This window comes from Heterodontus francisci, chromosome 4 (assembly GCF_036365525.1).
Source record: "Heterodontus francisci isolate sHetFra1 chromosome 4, sHetFra1.hap1, whole genome shotgun sequence".
Lineage (NCBI taxonomy): Eukaryota > Metazoa > Chordata > Chondrichthyes > Heterodontiformes > Heterodontidae > Heterodontus > Heterodontus francisci.
In genome coordinates, this window is record NC_090374.1 from 186,892,157 (window position 1) to 186,914,840 (window position 22,684).

General features: G+C 44.0%; 1 protein-coding gene across 1 annotated transcript in view; it reads left to right on the forward strand.

Annotated features, from left to right (window-relative positions):
• LOC137368856 (neuronal acetylcholine receptor subunit beta-4-like) overlaps positions 1-22,684 on the forward strand; it is a 65,439-nt gene that overhangs the window by 1,447 nt on the left and 41,308 nt on the right. The window contains exons 2-5 of the mRNA XM_068029062.1: positions 1,402-1,465; positions 3,914-4,010; positions 6,887-7,011; positions 13,765-13,809. Of these exons, the coding sequence (XP_067885163.1) occupies positions 1,402-1,465; positions 3,914-4,010; positions 6,887-7,011; positions 13,765-13,809 (331 nt within the window). The remainder of the gene's footprint in view (positions 1-1,401; positions 1,466-3,913; positions 4,011-6,886; positions 7,012-13,764; positions 13,810-22,684) is intronic.

Genomic DNA, 22,684 nt, shown 5'->3' on the forward strand with positions numbered 1-22,684 from the left:
AATTTCCCATTTTCCCACTTTATTCTCCATTTGCCAGATCTTTGCCCATTCACTTAACCTATCTATATTCCTTTGTAGCTTCCTTATGTCCTCTTCACAAGTTACTTTCCTACCTATTTTGGTGTCATCAGCAAATTTAGCAACCATACCTTCATCCAAGTCATTTATATAAATTGTAAAATTTTGAGGGCCCAGCACTGATTCCTGTGGCACACCACTCGTTACATCTTGCCAGCCAGAAAATTATCCATTTATACCTACTCTCTATTTCCTGTTAGCCAATCTTCTATCCATACCAAAATGTTACCCGCTGCACCACGAGCTTTTATTTGCTGAAATAACCTTTGATGTGGCACCTTATCAAATGCCTCTGGAAATCCAGTACATCCATTGGTTCCCCTTTTCCACAGCACATGTTAGTTCTTCAAAGAACTCCAATAAGTTGGTTAAACATGATTTCCCTTTCACAAAACCATGTTGACTCTGCCTGATTACCTTGAATTTTTCCAAGTGCCCTGTTATAAGGTCCTTAATAATATCTTCTAACATTTCCCCTCTGCCAGATGTTGGGTCAACAAGTCTGTAGTTTCCTGCTCTCTGTCTCCCTCCCTTTTTGAATAAAGGAGTTACATTGGCTATTTTCCAACCTAATGGAACCTTCCCCGAATCTAGGGAATTTTGGAAAATCAAAACCAATGCATCAACTATCTCACTAGCTGCTTCTTTTAAGACTCTAGGATGAAGTCCATCAGGACCCAGGGACTTATCAGCCTGCAGCTCCAATAATTTGCTCAGGACCACTTCCCTGGTGATTGCAATTTACTTGAGTTCCTTCCTCCCTTCCATTTCCTGATTTACAGATTTACTTGTATCCTCTGTGGTGAAGACCGATGCAAAGTAGCTGTTCAATTCATCTACCATCCCCTTATTTTCCCTTATTAATTCCCAGACTCACTTTCTATAGGACCAACGCTCACTTTGTTAGCTCTTTTGTTTTTGAAGTATCTATAGAAACTCTTACTATCTGTCTTTATATTTCTCACCAGCTTTCTCTTGCACTCTAATTTTTTCCCTCCTTATTAATCTTTTGGTCGTTCTTTGCTGCTTTTTATATTCTGTCCTATCTTCTGACCTGCCACCCATCTTTGTACAATTATATGCTTTCTCTTTAAGTGTGATACTATCCTTAACTTTTTTAGTTAACCACGGATGGTGGATCCACCCCTTGATTTTTTTTCTTTATCATTGGAATGTATTTATTAGGTGTATTCTGAAATATGCCCTTAAATGTCTGCCGCTGCATCTCTATTGACCTATCCCTTAACCTACTTTGCCAATTCACTTTTGCTAGCTCTGCTTTCATGCCCTCATAATTGCCCTTGTTTAAGTTTAACCTACTAGTCTTAGACTAGTAATTTCTCCCATCAAGGCTGAAAAAGAAAGGGTGCCACTTTATAAACTGCAGGTGAGTACAGAGTACAGAAATGTCATCCTACCTGTTTATGCCTGTTGTCCAAGGGCCAGCCATGATGCGTTCATTACACTTCAGATGAACATTTACATTGATTTAAGTCTTTTATGAAGGCAAAATATGCCCACACATGCTCTGTCACCTCTTTTGGTGCAAATTAACTTTTCTAATCCTTTATTCTGAGGTCCTGCAGAACTGGGACACTGCATTGTCGCACTTTGCGACCTGCATCTGTGCAGTTTACACCTGGGCTTTTACAGGAGTGGTGGGGGAGGGGTGCCATTCAGAATCAAAAAAATTCAAACTTCTTTGCTGCACATCTTGTCGCAACACCCACAAGGAGTGAGTGTTAAATATGAGTCTTTAGTGATGCACTCATTGCCCACAAGAGCATAAGAACCTAAGAAGCAGGAGTAGGCCACATGACCCCCTCGAGCTTTAATATCTCAATTCGTATATAGATTTACTTCATTATTCGTTAAGACACGGTTTTATAATAAACGGTTAATTTTGTTGTTGATTAAAGAAGCCTGGTTGGTGTGCTTTATTCTGGGGACAAATAGAGTATTTAAGTGGGAAAATTTATTGATATGCTGTGGCCTGTGGAGAAGTGGAACTGAATTAACAGTGCACGCCTCCCACCTCATTCGTAACACCTGCATGAACAGCAGTGTGATAATAACCAGATAAGCTGTTTGCGTGCTGTTGATACCAGGGATAATTTCCCTGGTCTTCTTCAAAACAATGCCATAGGATCTTTTATGTCCCCCTGAGAGAGCAAATGTGGCCTCAGTTTAACACTCACCTGAAAGGCAGCACCTCCAACAGTGTAACACTCCCTCAGTATTGCACCAGAGCAAGAGCGTAGATTGTGGCACTTAAATCCTGAAGTAGGTCTTGAACCCACAATATTCCAGTACAGAGGCAAGAGGGGTAACAACTAAGTCACAGCTGACACACAGGATAATGTTTTCCGAAAGTGTTTATATGCAAAAAAAACTTAGTTATTTGAATCATCTTCTTTGGGTGACCCTTACTTCTATTTCTAATCTGAGCTGTTTTCCTGTCCATATAATGGTGTAGCTTACAGGTGCAGTTTAATGAGTCTGAAGCCTCTTTGTGTATGGTTAGACATGTTCTGAGTATAAGTTTCTGGAAAGCTTTAATCCCAATCTGTTTTTGTTGTCAACAAATAAATTTCTTTATTAGTTGGCAGAGGATAATAAATTTATAAATAACTGTCAGAATTTAGCAATCATAACATTGTCAGAATTTCTAGGGACCATGTTCTATACATTGCTGCAGGCAACCAATTATACAGCTGATGCACATGCATTTCCTGTGTATTTATAGGGCTGAATTTTATTGGGGCACTGCGCTTTGCAGTGGCGCCCTTTAAACTCAGCGTGGCACTTGCATTCGCCGGCTGCCACTGAGCCCCCGCCATATTAATACAGAGGCCGTGCGACGCCCACCCCCCCTCCCCATATTATGTGGGGAGAGGTGGGACATTCAGCGCAGCAAGAGTTTTGACAGCTGGGTAGCAGGTGCTGGGGCCCTATTTTAAGCGCCCCAGCACCTGCTGCACAGCTGTCAAAGAATACTTACCCGACTGCTGAAGAGTGGGGCTGCTGTCAATCTGGCAGCAAAGCAGAAAGTGCTGCAAAAATCCAGCAGGTCAGGGAGCATCTGTGGAGAGAGAAGCAGAGTTAACTTTCAGGTCTGTGAACTTGGAGAAGTTAACTCTGCTTCTTTCTCCACAGATGCTTCCTGACCTGCTGAGTGACCCCAGCACTTTCCGCTTTGCCGACACATACTTACCCTGCTGTGTCCCAGTGTCCTGTGAAGTTGCGATCCTCTTCTCCCACTCAAATGTAACATTCCTTCTTGTTGGCGTGCCACACCTGGGTGAATAATCTTAAATTTGCACATTCCAGGATGTGAGACTTAAATAGACCATAAAAAGTATTACAGAGGTTTACAGAGAACACACTGACACAAATGGGAATGCACGGGTGTCACAGCAATGTAAATACGTCTTTCAGTAAATGTTCCTCACCAACATGTGTGTCCTTTTCTCTGTTTGAATGATGTAGCACCAATGTCACATCCCTTTGCACCGTTGGCCTTTCAGGAGAGTCAACTTATGCAATAACATCATTGCCATGCCACCATTACTCATGAGCATCTCCACAGATGCAGTGACATGGACATTGGCTCAGTCAGCTGCTGCCTCTAATGGTTTACACAGGGATGCTGCAGATGTGGACTGGTGCACAGCAGGTGAGCGAGGGTGATGTTTGGCTTGCAAAGCTCATGGCGGTTGCGATGGTGCAGACAGCCTTTGTCTGATAAGCCACTTCTGTACATCCCACCTCACAGCTAGCCCTGCATGCAGAGCCTAGGTGCCGTCAGCCCTCTCATGCGTCTTTCATGTTGTAGGTCCTCAGTGTCCTCATAGTCTGTGGAGGAATCCTGTTGACGTCTCTCCTCATCATGCCAGGACTGGCCCCGATTGGGTGCGTAGGTGTGCAGAGTAGCAAAGAAAGGAGCTCACCTTTTCGGCCCTTGGTGCAGAGCATCACCCTATCCATCCAGGCATTGGAGGTGCTCTTTCAGCATGCCTATCTCCTGCTCAATGGGGTGGCTCATGTAACTCAGTGGCTGGCATTGTATCCTCTGCAGCAGCGGTGGTGTTTCTCACTGGTGCCGGGAGCCATGTCTGCAAAGGATAGCCCTTATCTCCAAGAAGCCACCCCTCCATCTGAGCCAGTTCAATGAACAGCGGTGGCAGCCGGGACTGGCGCAAGACCCAAGTGTCATGGGAACTGCCTGAGAAGTGGTCACAGATTCGCTTCAAGCATCTGCAGTGTTCACATATCAGCTTCACCTAGATTGAGCGGGCTCCTTTAATGGTGATGTCTGCAGGTGGTAGCCTGGCAGTAGGCCTGATGGCCACATGAGTGCAGTCTATGAACGTTACAACCTATGATTCTCCGGCAATGGTGCCAGAATCAATGGCCCTCTGGGCCTGGCTGTGAGAGTCCGTCCTGAAGCGGACATACTCACTGGCCCTGCGGTGCAAAGCATTGGTGACCTCTCTGAAGCAGTGGTTCACTGCTGATTGTGTGACCCCACAAAGGTCTCTGGTGAGCCACTAAAAGGCTGCAGAGACGTCAGGCTTGAGAACCACTGCCTCTATGAGGAACAAAGGCATGGGATGTCCACCGGAGCCCATGGGCTGCAGGTCATCCTTGAACAGGGCACATAGATGTGTCACTACCCTCTCGATATGCACAATCTCCTCTGACATCTGATGGCTTGTCATGTGGGGCCTGTAGATGCACGGCCACCGTAATGGCAAGCTCCCCTTGGGGGCTGTTGCTCACGACCGAGGGTCTCTACGTGGATCGTAGCTGCCTGTTGGTATTGCCTCTGGCGCATACAGATCCTCACATGCAGAGGAGCACACAATGTAGGATGAGCCATACCTATTTCCATGTGATAAATAAAGTTGAATCCTGCATGTATTTGAAGATTCCTAACAGGACAGGGATTGGATTTGATGGGCACATCAGCTGCTTTCCTGGATCAACTATGTGACGTGCCATGGCATTGCCCATCTTGGCCAACACTCAGAGTGGCACAGCATGACCACATCAAGATCCTACCAGCTGAATCGATTGCCCCCACCATCCATAAAACTTTAATGCTCCTGCCCTTTCTGGCATCCTCCCCACACACAGAGTGTACACCGTTAATGGAGGGATGGTACATGGTATCTCACTTCATGCCAGCACAGTTTTCCCTCCAGTAATCCCAGACCTTTAAGAATGCAGAGTGAGACCCCTGAATAACAGAACTTGCCTTCGCTGGCAACAACCTGTGCCTCTGAGAACCCGCCGGCTTTTCAAATCGTGAACGGGATGGCACGTGACAGCTGCCGTTCAGTGAAAAATCCGGCAGTGTCAGTGAAGAGGCGGTGAGCTATATAATCAGCAAAGGTAAGTACTCTATATCATATGTTCATTGTGGTGCCGCTGCTGTGTGGCCGGGTGGCTGGACTGTGGTCCCGCCGCCGCCGGTAATATGCGGTGGGCCCTTCTCAACATCACGGGGAGAGGCGGGCCTCTACCCATAGCATTTTACCGCCCCCTGCGCCGCAACCCGCAGCGTCGAGGGGCCAGTAACATTCAGCCTATAATTGTGTGCATATCAGTTAGTCAACTGCTTATAATGAAATGTTGAATATGTTCTCAAAAACTGCAGACAATGAGATGGTCATTGAAGTATTATTGGATGATTCACTGTGCAATGCAGTAATGCCCTGTGCCTCTATGCATTGCCTTGCTGGAAAAGTTTACATCATTAGCGTGTGGTGTTCATTCACATTTGACTGTTGTTCCCAAGATTTAAGTTGTCTATTTTAAATACCCACAATTACTATACATTCAGTTGTGCCATAAGTCATGGATGGTGTTGGCCCATTTCCTTTCCTATCCTTATAAAGCTGTTAGCTTTTCAAATGCAACCAGGACTAGTGCATTGAGATCCTTTGCACCCAGTTGAACCACCGGAATAGGCAAACAGCCTTGGAAATTCTATACAAATGAACTTTATTAATACACTTCTACAGCAGTACATTTCAGTACTTGGCTGGATTATACACGAAGACTCCTCAAGCCCACAACATTCAAATTCTGAGGGGAGTGCGCTACGAGCTGAGATACACAGCCTCTGCATCTATGGCCATTCCTTAAATTAATGGTAATTCAGCCTGCATGCAAAAATCTACTCCAAACTAATCAGGAGCCCCAAAACAAAAGTTCTGCACAGTTATGATGGAAGTAAAGTGAATTTACCACAAGATTATCTGCCTTCTGCTTATCCCTACTCAAAGCAAAAACCTTTGGATTTTTTCTTCCTGAATGTAACATCGGTGAGAGAATGGTTAGCACAGTGAGTCAATACATTTACCATTACCTGTAGAATCTGAAAGGATAATGGTTTGTGATCTCTGCTGACTGTGAAGATTTTACTTGAAGTAAACTTGAGTACCTTTAACCTGGTTACCAGTGTGCACAGTCCTATAGCAAACTGGCAGTCTCACACAGAGTGGCCATAAAGATGATTGGTGTGAGAAATAGGATGTTCTCACTGGTGCTTTGAGGGTCGCATTGAACGTTGCTGGGAGTCAGAGGAAATTGTTTGGGAAATCTCAGAAACCTTAACGCTGTGGTTACCCTGCTGAATTAGGAATGAAAATACCGAAACTGGAATTATATTCTAATCCCTAATATTGAAATCCTGCACTATAATTGACATTAAAAATGAAAATAAATAAAAAATATTGTTAAAATTTAATATAAAGTTAACTTTTTCTTATTTTTATAGGTGCCCTACCTCCAAATGCAGAAGAGCGACTATCTAACTACCTTTTACATGCAGATCGGTACAATAAACTCATCAGACCTGCAAAGAACAGCAGTGAGGTAGTGACCATCGCAATAAAAGTATCCCTCTCGCAGCTAATAAGTGTGGTGAGTACATGATGCTTTAGTTGAAACACTCCTACTGAGATGTTTAAATCAACAATAAACTTTGTAAGAATTCATTGCTAAATGTAATACTGATCAAGAAGATTGATGCAATGTTCAATATATATGAGGTCAATGCATACACATGTGCCAAATCCACAGAGTGCAACAGAGAAAATGGTATCTGAGCCTTTATTGCAAGGGGTGTGAAGTATAAAAGTAAGGAAATCTTGCTGCAATAACATAGTGCTTTGTCAAGACCACACCTGGAGTACAGTGTACAGTTTTGGTCTCCTTACCTAAGGAAGAATATACTTGCCTAAGAATGGCTGCAATGAAGGTTCACTAGATTGATTGACAGGGTTGACCTTTGAGGAGAGATTGAGTAGAATGGGCCTCTGTATTTTCTGGAGTTTAGAAGAATGAGAGGTGATCTAATTGAAAGATTAAGTGGGATAATTTCAGTGTAAAGGTTATAGAGGGCACAGAATTCTTAAACTGCATTCAGGAGAACTATTTTAGGCAATTGGGCGGCACAGTGGCGTAGTGGTTAGCACCGCAGCCTCACAGCTCCAGGGACCCGGGTTCGATTCTGGGTACTGCCTGTGCGGAGATTGCAAGTTCTCCCTGTGTCTGCGTGGGTTTTCGCCGGGTGCTCCAGTTTCCTCCCACATCCAAAAACTTGCAGGTGATAGGTAAATTGGCCATTGTAAATTGCCCCTAGTGTAGGTAGGTGATAGGGAATATGGGATTACTGTAGGGTTAGTATAAATGGGTGGTTGTTGGTCAGCACAGACTCGGTGGGCCGAAGGGCCTGTTTCAGTGCTGTATCTCTAAATAAAATAAATAAATAAAAAATATGTAGCAAACCCAACAATAGAAGGGGCAGTTCTGGACTTAGTTTTAGGGAATGAAACTGGGCAGTTGGAAGGGGTATTAGTGGGAGAGAATTTTAATAGTGATCATTATGCAATTTGATTTAGAGCAGTTAAGGAATAGGATAAAGATAGACCAAGAGTAAAAGTTCCCAATTGGAGAAGGGCCAATTTTACGACACGCAGGAACACAAGAACACAAGAAATAGGAGCAGAAGTAGATCATATGGCCCATCGAGCCTGCTCCGCCATTCAATACGATCATGGCTGATCTTGGGCTTCAATTCCACTTTCCTGCCAGCTACCCATATCCCTTGATTCCCTGCAAGACCAAAAATCTATCTATTCCGGCCTTAACTGGAATTCAATGATGGAGCATCCTGAACCCTCTGGGGTAGACAATTCCAAAGATTCACAACCCTTTGAGTGAAGAGATGTCATTTGGCAAAAGTGGACTGGAAACAGCTACTTGAAGGTAACTCAGTGTTAGAGCAGCGGAGGCATTCAAGGTGGAGTGAAAGAAGTTTCAGAACAAATACGTTCCCACAAAGAAAATGGGTGGGACTAACAAATCTAGATCTCACACCACCCCTTCCAGATGCCAAATAGCACACAGAGTAGGATAAGACCAAAAAAGGGAAGCTTATGTCAGATGCCAAAAGCTCAATACGACAGAGAGCCAAGAGGAGTATAGAAATTGCAGTGGCAAAATTAAGAAGGAAATTAGAAAGCAACGAGAGGTCATAAAAAAATATTGGCATGTAAAATCAAGGAAAACCCAAAGATGTTTTATAAATACATCAGGAGTAAGAGGATAACTAGTGAAAGAAAACCAAAAAAGTAACTTGTGTAGGGAGGCGGAAGACGCGAGCATTTTTCGTAATGAGTATTTTACAGCCGTTTTCATAAAAGGGAGGGACAAAGCAGATATTGTAGTTACAGAGAAGGAGTGTGAAATATTGGATGGGATAAACATAGTAAGGGAGGAAATATTAAGATGTTTAGCATCCTTGAAAGTGGATATATCACCAGGCCCAGATGAAATGTATCCCCGGCTGCTAAGGGAAGAAATAGCAAAAGCTCTGACCATCATTTTTCAATCATCTCTGGCCACAGCCATTGTACTGAAAAACTGGAGGGCTGCTAACATTATACCATTGTTTAAAAAAGGAGGAATGGATAGCCCTGGTACGTACAAGCCAGTCAACCTAACCTCAGTAGTGGGCAAATTATTGGAAAAATTCTGAGGGATAGTATAAATCATCATTTAGAAAGACACTGATTAATCAAGGACAGGCAGTGTGGATTTGTTGAAGGCAGGTCGTATCTGACTAACTTGATTGAATTTTTTGAGGTGGTACAAGGAGCGTTGGTGAGGGTAGGACATTTGATGTGGTCTACATGGATTTTAGCAAGGCTTTTGACAAGGTCCCACATGGTAGACTGGCTAGAAAATTTAAAGCTCATGGGATCCAAGGGAAAGTGCCAAGTAAGATCCAAAATTAGCTCAGTGACAGGAAGCAAAGGGTAATGGTTGGCGGGTATTTTTTTGACTTGAAGGCTATTTGCCATGCAGTTCCACAGGGCTCAGTACTGGGTCCATTGCTGTTTGTGGTATATATCAATGACTTAGACTTAAATTCAGGAGGCATGATTAAGAAGTTTGCAGACGGTACAAGAATCAGTTTCTGGCTGAGACTGAAGAAGGAAGCTGTAGACTACAGGGAGGTATCAATGTTCAGGTGGACAGCAAAATGACAAATGGAATTGGATATCGAGAAGTGTGAAGTAATGCATTTAGGAAGAACAAACAAGGCAAGAGAATACACAACAAATAGTAGGATTCTGAGTAGTATAGAGGAACAGAGGGACCTTGGAGTGCATGTCCACAGACCCCTGAAGGTAGCAGGACAAATAGAAAAGGTGGTTAAGAAGGCTTGTGGGATGCTTGCCTTTATTGGCCAAAGCCTAGAGTGTAAGAGCAGGGAGGTTATACGAGAACTGTATAAAACATGAGTTCAACCACAGATAATATACTATGTATAGTTCTGGTCACCACATTACAGGAAGCATGTGATTGCATTAGAGAGGGTACAGAGGAGATTTATGAGGATGTTGCTACACTGGTGTAGTTTGCTGGTTGAGTCAGTCGGAAACATGCTTTCTCCTCTTGACCCACAAGCAGTGCTGGAAAGTCACTTAGTTGTTCCATCTGATACCTCGGCCGGAATTTTACGCTGTCCCAGCGGTTCGGATGGCGGCAAGGGGGCAATGTAAAATTGAGCGCCAGACTCCGGGAGGCCTACCTGCCCCAATTCCACCTCCGGGGGGGGTGGGGTGTGGGAAATGACCTGCTCGCCTGAGGCCAATCAAGATCCTTAAGTAGCCACTTACCGGCCACTTAAGAGCCCTTGCCCACCTCCACGGGTATTTTACCCATGGCAAGCGGGTGTGCTGGGGACGTGAAAGGCTGCCCAGCAATAGCTGCCGGCCTTTCCGTGCCATGACGGGGGCATGGCAGTCGGGCACATTGAGTGCCACCCACGCCGCCCAACCCACCCCTGGGACCCAAGACACCTCCCTCCCCCCAAGGGACCACTCCAGCCTCACCAGGGAAGGACCGAACCCCCTGGTGAGGCATGCCTCTACTTACCTTCCCTCATCGATCCATGGCATTGGCTGGCTGCAGTCCCAGCAGTGGCCACCTTTCCCGGTGGCGCTGCTGGGACTAAGAGCTGCCGGCCCGCTGATTGGCCAGCAGCTCACTGAGGCGGGACCTCCTCGCTCAAGTGGGTGGATGTCCCGTCTCCGGACAATTAAAGCCTGGGGACCCATAAAATACGGGACGGATCCCCGGGCTAGGCGGAAGCGGGTTCGCCTCCGACTTTTTCCCATCCACCTAGGGTAAAATCCAGCCCCTCATGTCTGCCTTCATCCGTTGAGTTTCCCAAAGCCCAGGAAGGCCAGCTTACTGGTGTCAAAAATAAAAGTGATATTAAAATGGTGGGACACAGCCTCCTGAGTACAAAACAGTCGCCCTCTGACCCGTTTCTGTTAAAACTGCAAGTGGGCAGGTTGGGGTCGGGTTGTCCACTTTTTTTTACTTTAAGCCACCCAGGGTTAAAATGACTTCCCTCGATCCCTGGCTCTAAGAATGATCACCGTCTCTGCATGGCTTGTATTTTCATAACTTCATATCACCATGATACAAATTTTATCTCCCCACCCCCCCACCCCGGCTTTATGCCTGTGAAATTGCCTCCTTCGCTCTGTCTTTGAAGCCTCATCTCTATCTCAGTTGGATATCATATTCAACAGCACACTTCCTTCCCTACCTCACTAACTACTACAGCCCAGTGTCCTCTCATCGTGTTTCATGGCTCCCTACTTGTAATGTGGATGAATCCTACTCCATCACTGAGATACATGGCCATGAAGTAATGCCTAATCTCACAAAGCAGCCCATGTGAGATATTGGCCATATAAGATATTCCATAACTATTCCATAATAAATTGTCATTTTGTGATAGATTTTGCAATTCCTCTCCTGTGCTCTGTGTGTAAATCAAATGGAGAAGGTGCGTTGAGAGGGAGAGAAATTATATCTTCCAGAATGATAAAGACTAGGGGCTGAATTTTTCTGGCCCCTTGATGCCATGGGTCGCAGTGCAGGGGCCGGTAAAATCCTGCAGGGAGAGGCTCACCACGACCCGTGAGGTTGAGAAGGGCCTGCCACATATTACTGGTGGGAGCGGGACCTTGGTGCGGACTCCCGCTGCATGGCGGCAGCACCACAATTAGCATATGGTAAAGAGTACTTACCGTTGCTGATTATGCAGCCCACTGCCTCTCCACTGACACTTCCGGATTTTTTGCCAAACGGGGCGGCCGTCACTCTGCATTCTTAAAGGAAGGATAGAGGGGGAATATTCAGGGTTCTCACTCTGCATTATCGAAGGGAGCCACTGCGATTCCGCCCTCCGTAATGGTCGGCAGCTCTGTGCCATTGACTGCCTCTGTCATTGAAGGAGCAATGGCACTCCAGTCACCCTGTATGTGTGGAGAGTACCACAGACAGTAGGCGTGTGAAGCTTATATGTCTTGTGGGTCAATCTATGCAGCATGTTCAATCTTTATGTGGTCATGTGGTGCCAATGTTGGCAATGCAGCGAGAATATCAACATTTTCCCTGTTTTTTCTAACAAAGATGGTATAATTGCAGTTACATTTATTTTCACGTAACAGTTAGCAGAGAAATGAATGCAGATTCTAAATGCATATTAGACTGCGGCTTTTCACAGTCAGATGATTAGATACTCATAGTAGGTAATTATTCAGTTATGGTTTTATTTCTGTTGTGTATTTGCTTTTTATGGTATAGTTCAGTCTCACTTCATGGAATGTGCAAAATTAAGATTGTTCACCCAGGTGCGGCACGCCTACAAGAAGGAATGTTACACTTGAGTGCAAGAAGAGGATCACAACTTCACAGGACATTGGGACACAGCAGGGTAAGTATGTGACAGCAAAGCAGAAAGTGCTGGGGTCACTCAGCAGGTCAAGCAACATCTGTGAAGAGAGAAGCAGAGTTAACTTGCAGGTCTGTGAACTTGGACAAGTTAACCCTGCTTCTCTCTCCACAGATGTTGCCTGACCTGCTGGGTTTCTGCAGCACTTTCTGCTTTGCTGCCAGATTGACAGCAGCCCCACTCTTCAACAGTCAGGTAAGTATTTCTTTGACATCTGTCAGGAAGCAGATTCTGGGGCGCTTAAAATAGGGTCCCAGCACCTGCTGCACAACTGTCAAAAACTCTCTCGCTGTGCCGAATGTTCCGCTTCACCCCATGTAATATGAGGGAGAGGGGGAGCGGCGCGCAGCATCTATGGAAATGAGCCCCAAGATTAATATCGCGGGGGTTTGGCGACAGCTGGCAAGTGCAGGTACCGCCGAGTTCAAAGGGCAGTGCCGCGGAGGGCAGTGCAGCAGAGCGCGGCGTCCCATTAAAATTCAGGCCCAGGGATCAGTTCTGCTTTGGGCGCAATTGGTGATTCTGGCGCAAATTCTGTCCAAAATTACATCCGTTTTGAAAAGTGCATTCCCCTCCGCACCCACTCCTCTCCCCACCCCTCAAGTGCCTGCTCAAACTGATTTGCATATCACCAAATGCAAAATCTTTGTGAACCAGTGCAATCAGGCAGTGTTTTAAAATGTAGTTTTAAAAAACTACATATTTTGCTTTAAAAACTGTTCCTTGACACATTTAAGAATGGTAACTTGGTGCAGTTTAATGAAGACAGCTGGCAATGGGCTTATCACAAAATATTCAGCATTTTAAATCACAATGTCAATCCACCACCTGTGAATAACTTGTTTTAAATTGCTGAAAATGACTTTAAAAAATATTCAAAACTATTTTCTAGCTACATAGTTTCCTCAAAGGCCTGCAAATGAGTGCAATTAGTGGAAACTCCCAGTGATGATGAATTCACTCTGGGGGGTGTGGTAAGTTTTGTGGGCGGGGCCTGCTGCTAGTGTGGGATGTTTTTCAAACTAATGCAAATGATCAAAGAAACTCAATTGGCGCCAAATGCAACTTGAGCTTAAAATTCCCAATCTATGGTCTGGTTACACTGACATTAGGCATATTGTGCCGGAAAGAGCTCTGCAATCGAGCAGAAACTCCAGGCCGAGCTGGGTTTTTATTGCTGATGAAACACTTTAGATTATCACATTTTGTTAATTCGTTTAAGTAAGATTATTGATGTTCTCAGTTCGAATTAATCATAACAATTTGCCGATGTGCATGAACATGTCTTCATGTATATGATTCAGAATAATTTATTAAGATATAATTGTATGATGTTTTTTATTTTTCTCCAGAATGAGAGAGAACAGATAATGACCACAAATGCCTGGCTCACCCAGGTTTGTATAATTTATTCACATATATTAAATCATCGATGTAAAACTTTGGATCCATAAGAAAACCTGTCCTAGATTTGAGTATGTACCTAATTGTGAATTTCGTCATTCTAGACCAATTCTATGGAATTAATTGTACAACATCAAGCATTTCAGTTCTGAAAATGACTGTTAGTTCTCTTCTTCTTCTTCTTCTTTGGCCTCCTTGTCTCGGGAGATAATGGGTAAGCTCCTGCAGGTGGTCAGTGGTGTGTGGAGCAGTGCCTGGAGTGGCTATAAAGGCCAATACTAGAGTGACAGACTCTTCCACAGGTGCTACAGAAAAAATTGGTTGGCGGGGCTGGTACACAGTTGGCTCTCCCCTTGCACTTCTGTCTTTTTTCTTGCCAACGGCTAAGTTTCTTCGACTCGCCACACTTTAGCCCCACCTTTATGGCTGCCCGCCAGCTCTGGAGATCGCTGGCAACTGACTCCCACGACTTGTGATCAATGTCACAGGACTTCATGTCGCGTTTGCAGACGTCTTTAAAGCGGAGACATGGACGGCCGGTAGGTCTGATACCAGTGGCGAGCTTGCTGTACAATGTGTCTTTGGGGATCCTGCCATCTTACATGCGGCTCACATGGCGAAGCCAACTCAAGCGCCACTGACTCAGTAGGGTGTATAAGCTGGGGATGTTGGCTGCCTCAAGGACTACTGTGTTGGAGATACGGTCCTGCCACCTGATGCCAAGGATTCTCCGGAGGCAGCGAAGATGGAATGAATTGAGACGTCGCTCTTGGCTGACATACGTTGTCCAGGCCTCGCTGCCGTAGAGCAAGGTACTGAGGACACAGGCTTGATACACTCGGACTTCTGTATTCCATGTCAGTGCGCCATTTTCCCACACTCTCTTGGCCAGTCTGGACATAGCAGTGGAAGCCTTTCCCATGCGCTTGTTGATTTCTGCATCGAGAGACAGGTTACTGGTGATAGTTGAGCCTAGGTAGGTGAACCACTTCCAGAGCTTGGTCACCAATATTGATGGATGGAGTATTTCTGACATCCTGTCCCATGATGTTCGTTTTCTTGAGGCTGATGGTTAGGCCAAATTGGTTGTAGGCAGCCGCAAACCTGACTGTTAGTTAATCTAAACATATATCCTGAATATTTTGTTGAAATTAAGCACATCTGATTAATGAGCTAGAACACAAGAAACAAATAACTAATACTGTTTCCTACCTTATGATGAAGTGATATGACTTTAACCCCTTATAGGGACGAAACTAAATCAGGCATACATCCTTATGAAGCTCCTTTAATTAAGTTCAAACCTGACAAATTCTTACAGACACTTATTTGGGTCCAAATATTGAACTAGTCTTTCCTCAAAGAAAGAAAACTAACAGAGAATATTACCATCTTTTTGATAGCCTATTTTTATATAGTTATGGTGAAGTCATAAATATCCCAGATATCATAAGGGGTCTGGGAAACTCACTTCAATACATATCTCTCCACTTAAAGAAACACAGAGAGGGGGTTCTTGTAGTTGTATACAGAATACTACATAAGACAATTTATTAACGTTTATATATTTATTGAAGAATTGAACATGCAATACACTTTAAGTGGATAAGTATATCACAATATCAAATATTACTAAAAGATGTAATATATAATCTTATTTCTACAATGGAATCCAAAAGTTCAACCTTGATATTGATACAGCAAAATATCTTAGAATATCCTTCAAAATTTAAAGTAAACTTTTACCTTAAATTTCCGGGTAAGCCATAGGTTGAGATGCATTGATGAGGAATTCAATACTTCTAGTTTTTTGCTTCAAAAACCTTCATGGTTATACTGTTTCTGAACTATCGTCTGACCTTTTAGAATATAGGTGTTACCTTTCTGTGTTTGTTTTTGCTGCTTGTGAGATCCATATATGATAATATCATATATTAGGGCGGCACAGTGGCGCAGTGGTTAGCACCGCAGCCTCACAGCTCCAGGGACCCGGGTTCGATTCCGGGTACTGCCTGTGTGGAGTTTGCAAGTTCTCCCTGTGTCTGCGTGGGTTTTCTCCGGGTGCTCCGGTTTCCTCCCACAAGCCAAAAGACTTGCAGGTTGATAGGTAAATTGGCCATTATAAATTGTCACTAGTATAGGTAGGTGGTAGGGAAATATAGGGACAGGTGGGGATGTTTGGTAGGAATATGGGATTAGTGTAGGATTGGTATAAATGGGTGGTTGATGTTCGGCACAGACTCGGTGGGCCGAAGGGCCTGTTTCAGTGCTGTATCTCTAATCTAATCATCAGCTAGCAGCTAGAATTTGTTGAAATTCCCCTGCTCTTGAAGCTGTGAGCATTTATCTGGTCAAAATGTTTATAATTGGGCTTTCTTGGCATCTGTTTTTGTAAGTACCATTCCATTTTATTATCTATAATTGTGTTTTTATGCTACCTTGAACACTTCTTTTGAGTCAATTTGTCCACTTTTTACTAACACCATCAACTAATTAAGTTTATAGCTACCTCTTACTGATGTCACACAGGATGTTTCAATGTGTGTTTATCCTCCAATTCCCTGGCAACAGAAATCTGAAAAGGATTTTCCAACTTAAAAGGTGTTTCTGGTTGACATTCTATTGTAACAGGGACCTTGGAAGACCTTGAAATTTTTAACTCTACCTTCTTAAAGGGGAATTTCAGTGAGTCTTGAAAACTGATCATTTATTCAATTTTTAATTCTAAAATGTATAATATATTAACTATATCTAAATTCTACCTAATTAAGCCTATTATACCTATGTTTCATCACAATAATAATAGCATGCAAAAATGTCTTCAATTAATGTCACACCAGCTGTCATGAGGTGAATTGTTGATATGAGCAAGCCAGCTTAGTTACTGATACAGAGCTAGCGACAGCACAGGCTGAACAATCAGCTTTACAAATGTATGTATAAAGTGACACCTGGCCTCTTTTCTCCACCAACAATCACCTCTTTAAATCATTCTTCTCTGCCTTCACTTTTAACAAGTGCCAGAAGCGCATGAGCTTCTTTGTCATTGAGACTGAGATTGTCCGTTCAGCTGCCTCTGCTGCATCCCCACTTTCTGCCAACCAAGCCAAACCTCCTCCAAGGTCCCATTGTGGCCAAACCCTGAATCTGTGTCCTCCACTCATTCTGTCCTGCCTCCTCTCATTCACCTCTGCCATTTCCGAGCTCATTTTGTCCATGAGACCCACCCAATGCTAGCTTGACTCCATCGCCACCAAACTGCTGATAACCCAACTTTCTTTCCTGGTTCCCATGCTAGCTGATATTGCAAATGTTTCTTTCTCCTCAGGTAATAACCGCTTCCTTTCAACACTGCAACCCCCTCTCCCCCTTTTCAAAATACCCATTCTCAACCTCTTTGTACTTGCAAATTACCACCCCGTCTCTAACCTCCCTTTCCTTGGTAGGGGGATGGATACCAACATATAGAAGTAGAAAAGAAGAATAAATTGCATAAAGAAATGAGAGTGTTAGATAGTACGAGAGAAGGAAGTAGTGCCATATTAGATAGGAGCAGAATAAGAAGGACGATGAGGAATACAAATACAGCTTTATAATGCATGTATGTAAACACACAAAGGACTGGATTTTAAGAGCCCGCCAGCGATCTCGGCTGCGTGCTCAATAACCAAAGACCTGCCGTGATCTTAAGCGGTGCGGCTCATTTAAATAGGCGGGGTGGCTTGCCCCCACCCACCAATCACTTGGAGGAGATGGGCTGTCCGTCCCTGGCAATAGCGTCAGCTGCCTGTGCACATGCCCCTTTTCCACCCCCCTCCCCCAATAACAATTGCAATAACTATTTGCCCTTCCCCCCCAAAACACTTAACTTTTACATCTGACCTTTGATCTGAAGGCGCCAGAGTGGCAGCCACCACACCGAAGATTGTGGTGGGCCCTTAAGATTGGAGGTAAGTGTATTTAAATTTATTTATTTTATTGATTTGCGTATTTAAATTGTGGTCCTGTTGCCCAGCAGCGGGGGGGTGGGGGGGTTGCTGCCACGGAGCCTCAATGCTGCCGGGAGGTTTGGGCCAGGCCCCGCCGTCATCAAGGTCTAAAGCCCGTCCCGCCCCCTCCACCCCCCCCCACCACAGATCACAACATCGATGGCTTGTTAAAATCCAGCCCAAAGTGTGGTGAATAAAATTGGTGAGGTACAAGCACCAATAGCTGTGTGGGAATATGATGTAGTGGCAATAATGGAAATGTGGCTTAAAATTGGTGAGAACTGGGCACTTAATACTCAAGGATACAAAGTGTTCAGAAAAGATTGGGGAAAAAAGGGGAGGTTGGATGGCAGCACTGGTTAGGAAAGACATTGTAGTGCTGGAAAGAGAGGATGTCCTTGAGGGGGCAAAGAGAGAATCCATTTGGTTAGAATTGAGAAGTAAAAAGGAGATGGTCACACTACTGGGGGAGTTCTATAGGTCTCCAAATGGTGAGAGAGAGAAATAGAGGAGCAAATCTGCAGGGAAATGACAGAGATGTGGAAGAACTATAAAGTGATAATATTAGGGGGCTTTAATTACCCAACCATCTGTTGGAATAATATTAGAGTAAAGCAAAAGGAGGGGAGGAATTTCTGAAATGTGTTCCTGAGAACTTCTTTAATTAGTATGTTCTCAGTCCAACTTGGTAGGAGACATTGCTTGATCTGGTGTTAGGAAGTGAGGTGGGCCAAGTGGAAGTGGGGGAACACTTGGGTAAGAGTGATCGTTATATCATAAGGTTTAGATTAGTAACGGAGAAGGGCAAGGAATAATCAAAACTAAAATTTCTAAATCAGAGGAGGGCTAACTTCAATGGAATGAGGGGTCTAGCCAAGGTAAAATGAACCAAAGATTGATAGAAAAATGTGTAACGGAGCAATGGGTGATCTTTCAGGAGGAGTTGTTTAAGGTACAGGCTAGATCCATTCCAAAGAGGGTGAAAAGTAGGGGAACCAAAGCCAAGGCTCCTTGGATGACAAGGGAGATAGAGAATATGATGAAACAAAAAAGAGGGTGTATGATGCATGTCAGGCGAATTTTTTAAGCAAGAACCAAGCCAAATACAATAAATTGAGAGAGGAAGAGAAGAGGAAAATACGACTGGCAAAGATAAAATATGAGAATAGAATGGCAGTTAACATAAAATGGAACTCAAAAATCATCTACCGCCATGTAAATAGTAATTGAGGAGTAAGAGTTGAGATAGGCCTATTAGGGATATCTGCTTAGAGACGCAGGGCAAGGCTAGGATACTTAATGAGCACTTTGTATCAGTGTTTACTAAGGAAGAGGATGCTGACAAAATATCGGTAGAAGCGGGCCCGGTAGAGGTAATGGATGGGGTGAAAATTGATAGGCAGGATTTACTGGAAAGGCTGGCTATGCTGAGAGTGGATAAGTCACCTGGTCCAGATGGCTTGCACCCCTGGTTGCTAAAGAAAGTGGGGATGGAGATAACGGAAGGGCTTTCCATAGTCTTCCAATCTTCCCTACATATGGGGGAGGTGCCATAAGATTAGAGAGTGGCAAATGTGACACCCTAATTCTAATCCTAGTAGAAAGAGTGTAAGGGCATTCCTAGTAACTACAGGCTGTTCAGTTTAACATCGTGGTAGGTAAGGTTTTAGAAACAATAATGAGGGAAAAAAATCAACAGCACTTGAAGAGGTTTGAATTAATTGGGGAGAGCCAGCACGGATTGTAAAAGGTATGTCATGCTTGACTAATCTAATTGATTTTATTGAAGTAAGAAGAGAAGGTTGATGAAGGGAAAGCAATGAATGTTGTCCATATGGATTTTAAGGAAGCCTTTGACAAAGTACCAGATAAAGACTGTTACTCAAATTGAGGTTCATTGAATAGAAAGGTCAGTGTCAGCTTGGATAAAAAACTGGCTTAAGAACAGAAAACAGTGAGTCGTGATAAATGGTTGTTTTTCAGACTGGAGGATGGTAGACAGCAGTGTTCCCAAAGGTTCAGTGCTAGGAACACAGCTTTTTTTGATATTGTTACAGTCAAGTGAGGAGAGGTTGAAGGGCTTCCCTCTTTTCCCTCTCCTTAACATGGAGATACTGGCCAATTCAGTAGGTGTTTAATTACTTACTTACTATGATCCTAACAAGAACCAATCAGACTGGTTTTCTTGAGCTTAACAAGGAAAGAGGTTAACTTTATTGTATCTAAACTGAACAAATTAAAATAATAAACAATGCACCAACTTTCACTTATACACACACACTAGAGGTTTACACACAGATGAATAAGTTACAGAGTGGGGAAAGGTAGATTGGATGAGTTAGAGTCCATTAAAAGGTATACAGTCTGTGGGGTTTGGTGATTCAGCCAACTTCTAGCTGAATTCGGTCCTTCTGAGGCTTTTAGTTTGAAGAGGTAGATGACTGGTTTGGTGAGTCTCTTGGAGATAGCGATGCAGATGATTTCCTCCAACGGGGTTTCTGATTGTAGCCGGAGTATGCAAAGGTGGTCAGTCAACAAACAGGATTTGAAAGCCTTCAAGCTGGAATGGAGAGAGAGAGAGGGACCCCCACTTAGTGTCAGAGTCCAGTTGCTTCTCCTCTGCTGCAGAGAAAACACCAGCATAAAACCACAGATGGGGAGGGGCTCGTCACATGACAGTCACTCAGTGATTCAAACATAGCAGTTAGCAGCATTTCTTCTTCTTGCTAAAAGAAAGAGAACAAATAGTTCCCTTAAACTTCCTAGGGGTCTTGGTTATGGTTGGAGAATTAGCAGACATTACGTCTTCCCTCCTCACAGTCCTTGCATGTAGGATACACTGTTGCAAATTAGGTAGCCATCTTAAACTGCCAGCAAAATCATCCTTTTCGCTGGTCTTTTAAAAATATAAATTCAGATCTCCAGTCAGTGGATTAAAGAAAATTGTCATTCAACAAAGCACATTGGTGTAACAATATACATATAGCACAGTTCTAAAGAGTCTACAGAGACAGAGAAACCTGGGGTTTCATGTGCACTGATCTTTGAAGGTAACAGGACGTATTGAGAGAGTGGTTAGCAAAGCATATGGGATCCTGGGCTTCATAAGCAGGGAGGTTATGGTGAATCTTTATAAAGCTCTGGTTAGGCCACAACTTGAGAATTATGTCCAGTTCTGGTCACCATACTTTAGGAAGGATGTGAGGGTCCTTGAGATGGTGCAAAAATTTACCTGAATGGTTCCAGGGATGGGGGATTTTAGCTACAAGGTTAGGTTGGAGAAGCTGGGGTTGTTCTCCTTGGAGCAAAGGAGATTGAGGGGAGATGTGATAGAAATATACAAGATTCTGACTCGTTTAGATAATGTAGACAAAGAAAAGCTGTTCCCATTACCTGATGGTTCAATGACGAGAGGAGACAAATTTAAGGTTTTGGGTAAGAGATGCAGGGGGGATGTGAGGAAGAACTTTTTTATGCAGAGAGTGGTAATGATTTGGAACCTGCTGACCATAAGAGTGGTGGAAACGGAGACAATGAATGATTTCAAAAGAAAATTGGGGGAAATGAGCTTACAGGGCTACAGAGATAGAGCCGGGAATGGGATTGATTGAATTGCTCTAAAGAGAACCAACATGGACTGGGTGGGCTAAATGGCCTCCTTCTATGCTGTTATTACGAGTGTAGATACAAGTTAGGACAAGAGGGAGAACTGCATGGAATACGACTAACAAATCTTCACCCGAAAGGCGCTCAATTATTCAACATTTTTCAAGGAGGTATGACCGAAATGACTTTACTGCATCACCAGTTACTCCTCATTCAGAAGATCCCACAAGTGACTTTTCAGTCAGCATGTTGATGACAGATGGCATAACTTTCATTGCGGATAACTTCCTCATTCAAACTTCCAACCATTATTAAAATAGGTGCTTGTAGAATCTCAATCTTTAAATTGGGACTTAAATTGACCGAAGTTTATTATAATCGCTGGACTTGGTAACATGATTATGTTTCAAAAATTGTGATTTTTAAAAGTTTAAGATGGAGTCTGGAAGGTCAGGTGACCTCACATCCACTTTGCTAAATGACAGGACAGATCAAGGGCTGAATTTTGTTCAGCTTCTGACGTTGGGCTCTGTGGCGTGGGGGTGCCAGAAAATCGGAACGGCAGCAGTCCGCCACAGAGCCCGACGCCAGATCTTCCCAGCGGTGGCAAGGCTCTGGGACAATCCCTCCGCCGCTCGGCGATGGGACCCGATTTTAAATATTTAAATAAACTCTATGAATACATTTAAATTGAATTACCCGCAATCCGGGTCTTCCGTGCGACGGGCGGCACTCACACTCCTTCACTTTCTCATCCATGGAAAACTGGTGTCACTGAGGTGGGAAAGGGGGGAACTTAGGATTTTTAGTGTAGTGGGTGGGAGCGGTGGGGAGGGGGGGCAACTCTGCATTTGTAGTTTAGTGGGGAGTGGAAGGGGTGACCTCTGTATTTTGTCCCGTTTGGGGGAGAAGAAATCAACAATTTCAGTGTATCAGTGGGCCGGAACGTGGCCAACATTTATTTTCGGTATAGTGGATGGGAATGGGGTTCAACTCAGCATTCTCTGAGCAGGGCTGGTACCCTTTAAAAGTAGTGCCAGTGTCTGTGCAGAATCAGCTGATGCCGTTCACGGTGTTGCTGAGAGCACCCGCACCACATGATTAGGGGGTGGCCGCCCTGCATATTTAAATGAGCTGCTACGCTGAAGATCGTGGTCCATGCGTGCCGGCCGCCATTTATTTTCGCTCGGAGGAAACAAAATTCAGCCCAAATACTTTTTTTTTTAAAAGAGTCTGCAGAGGCAATACCTGATGTCCAGACTTTCGAGTTGTA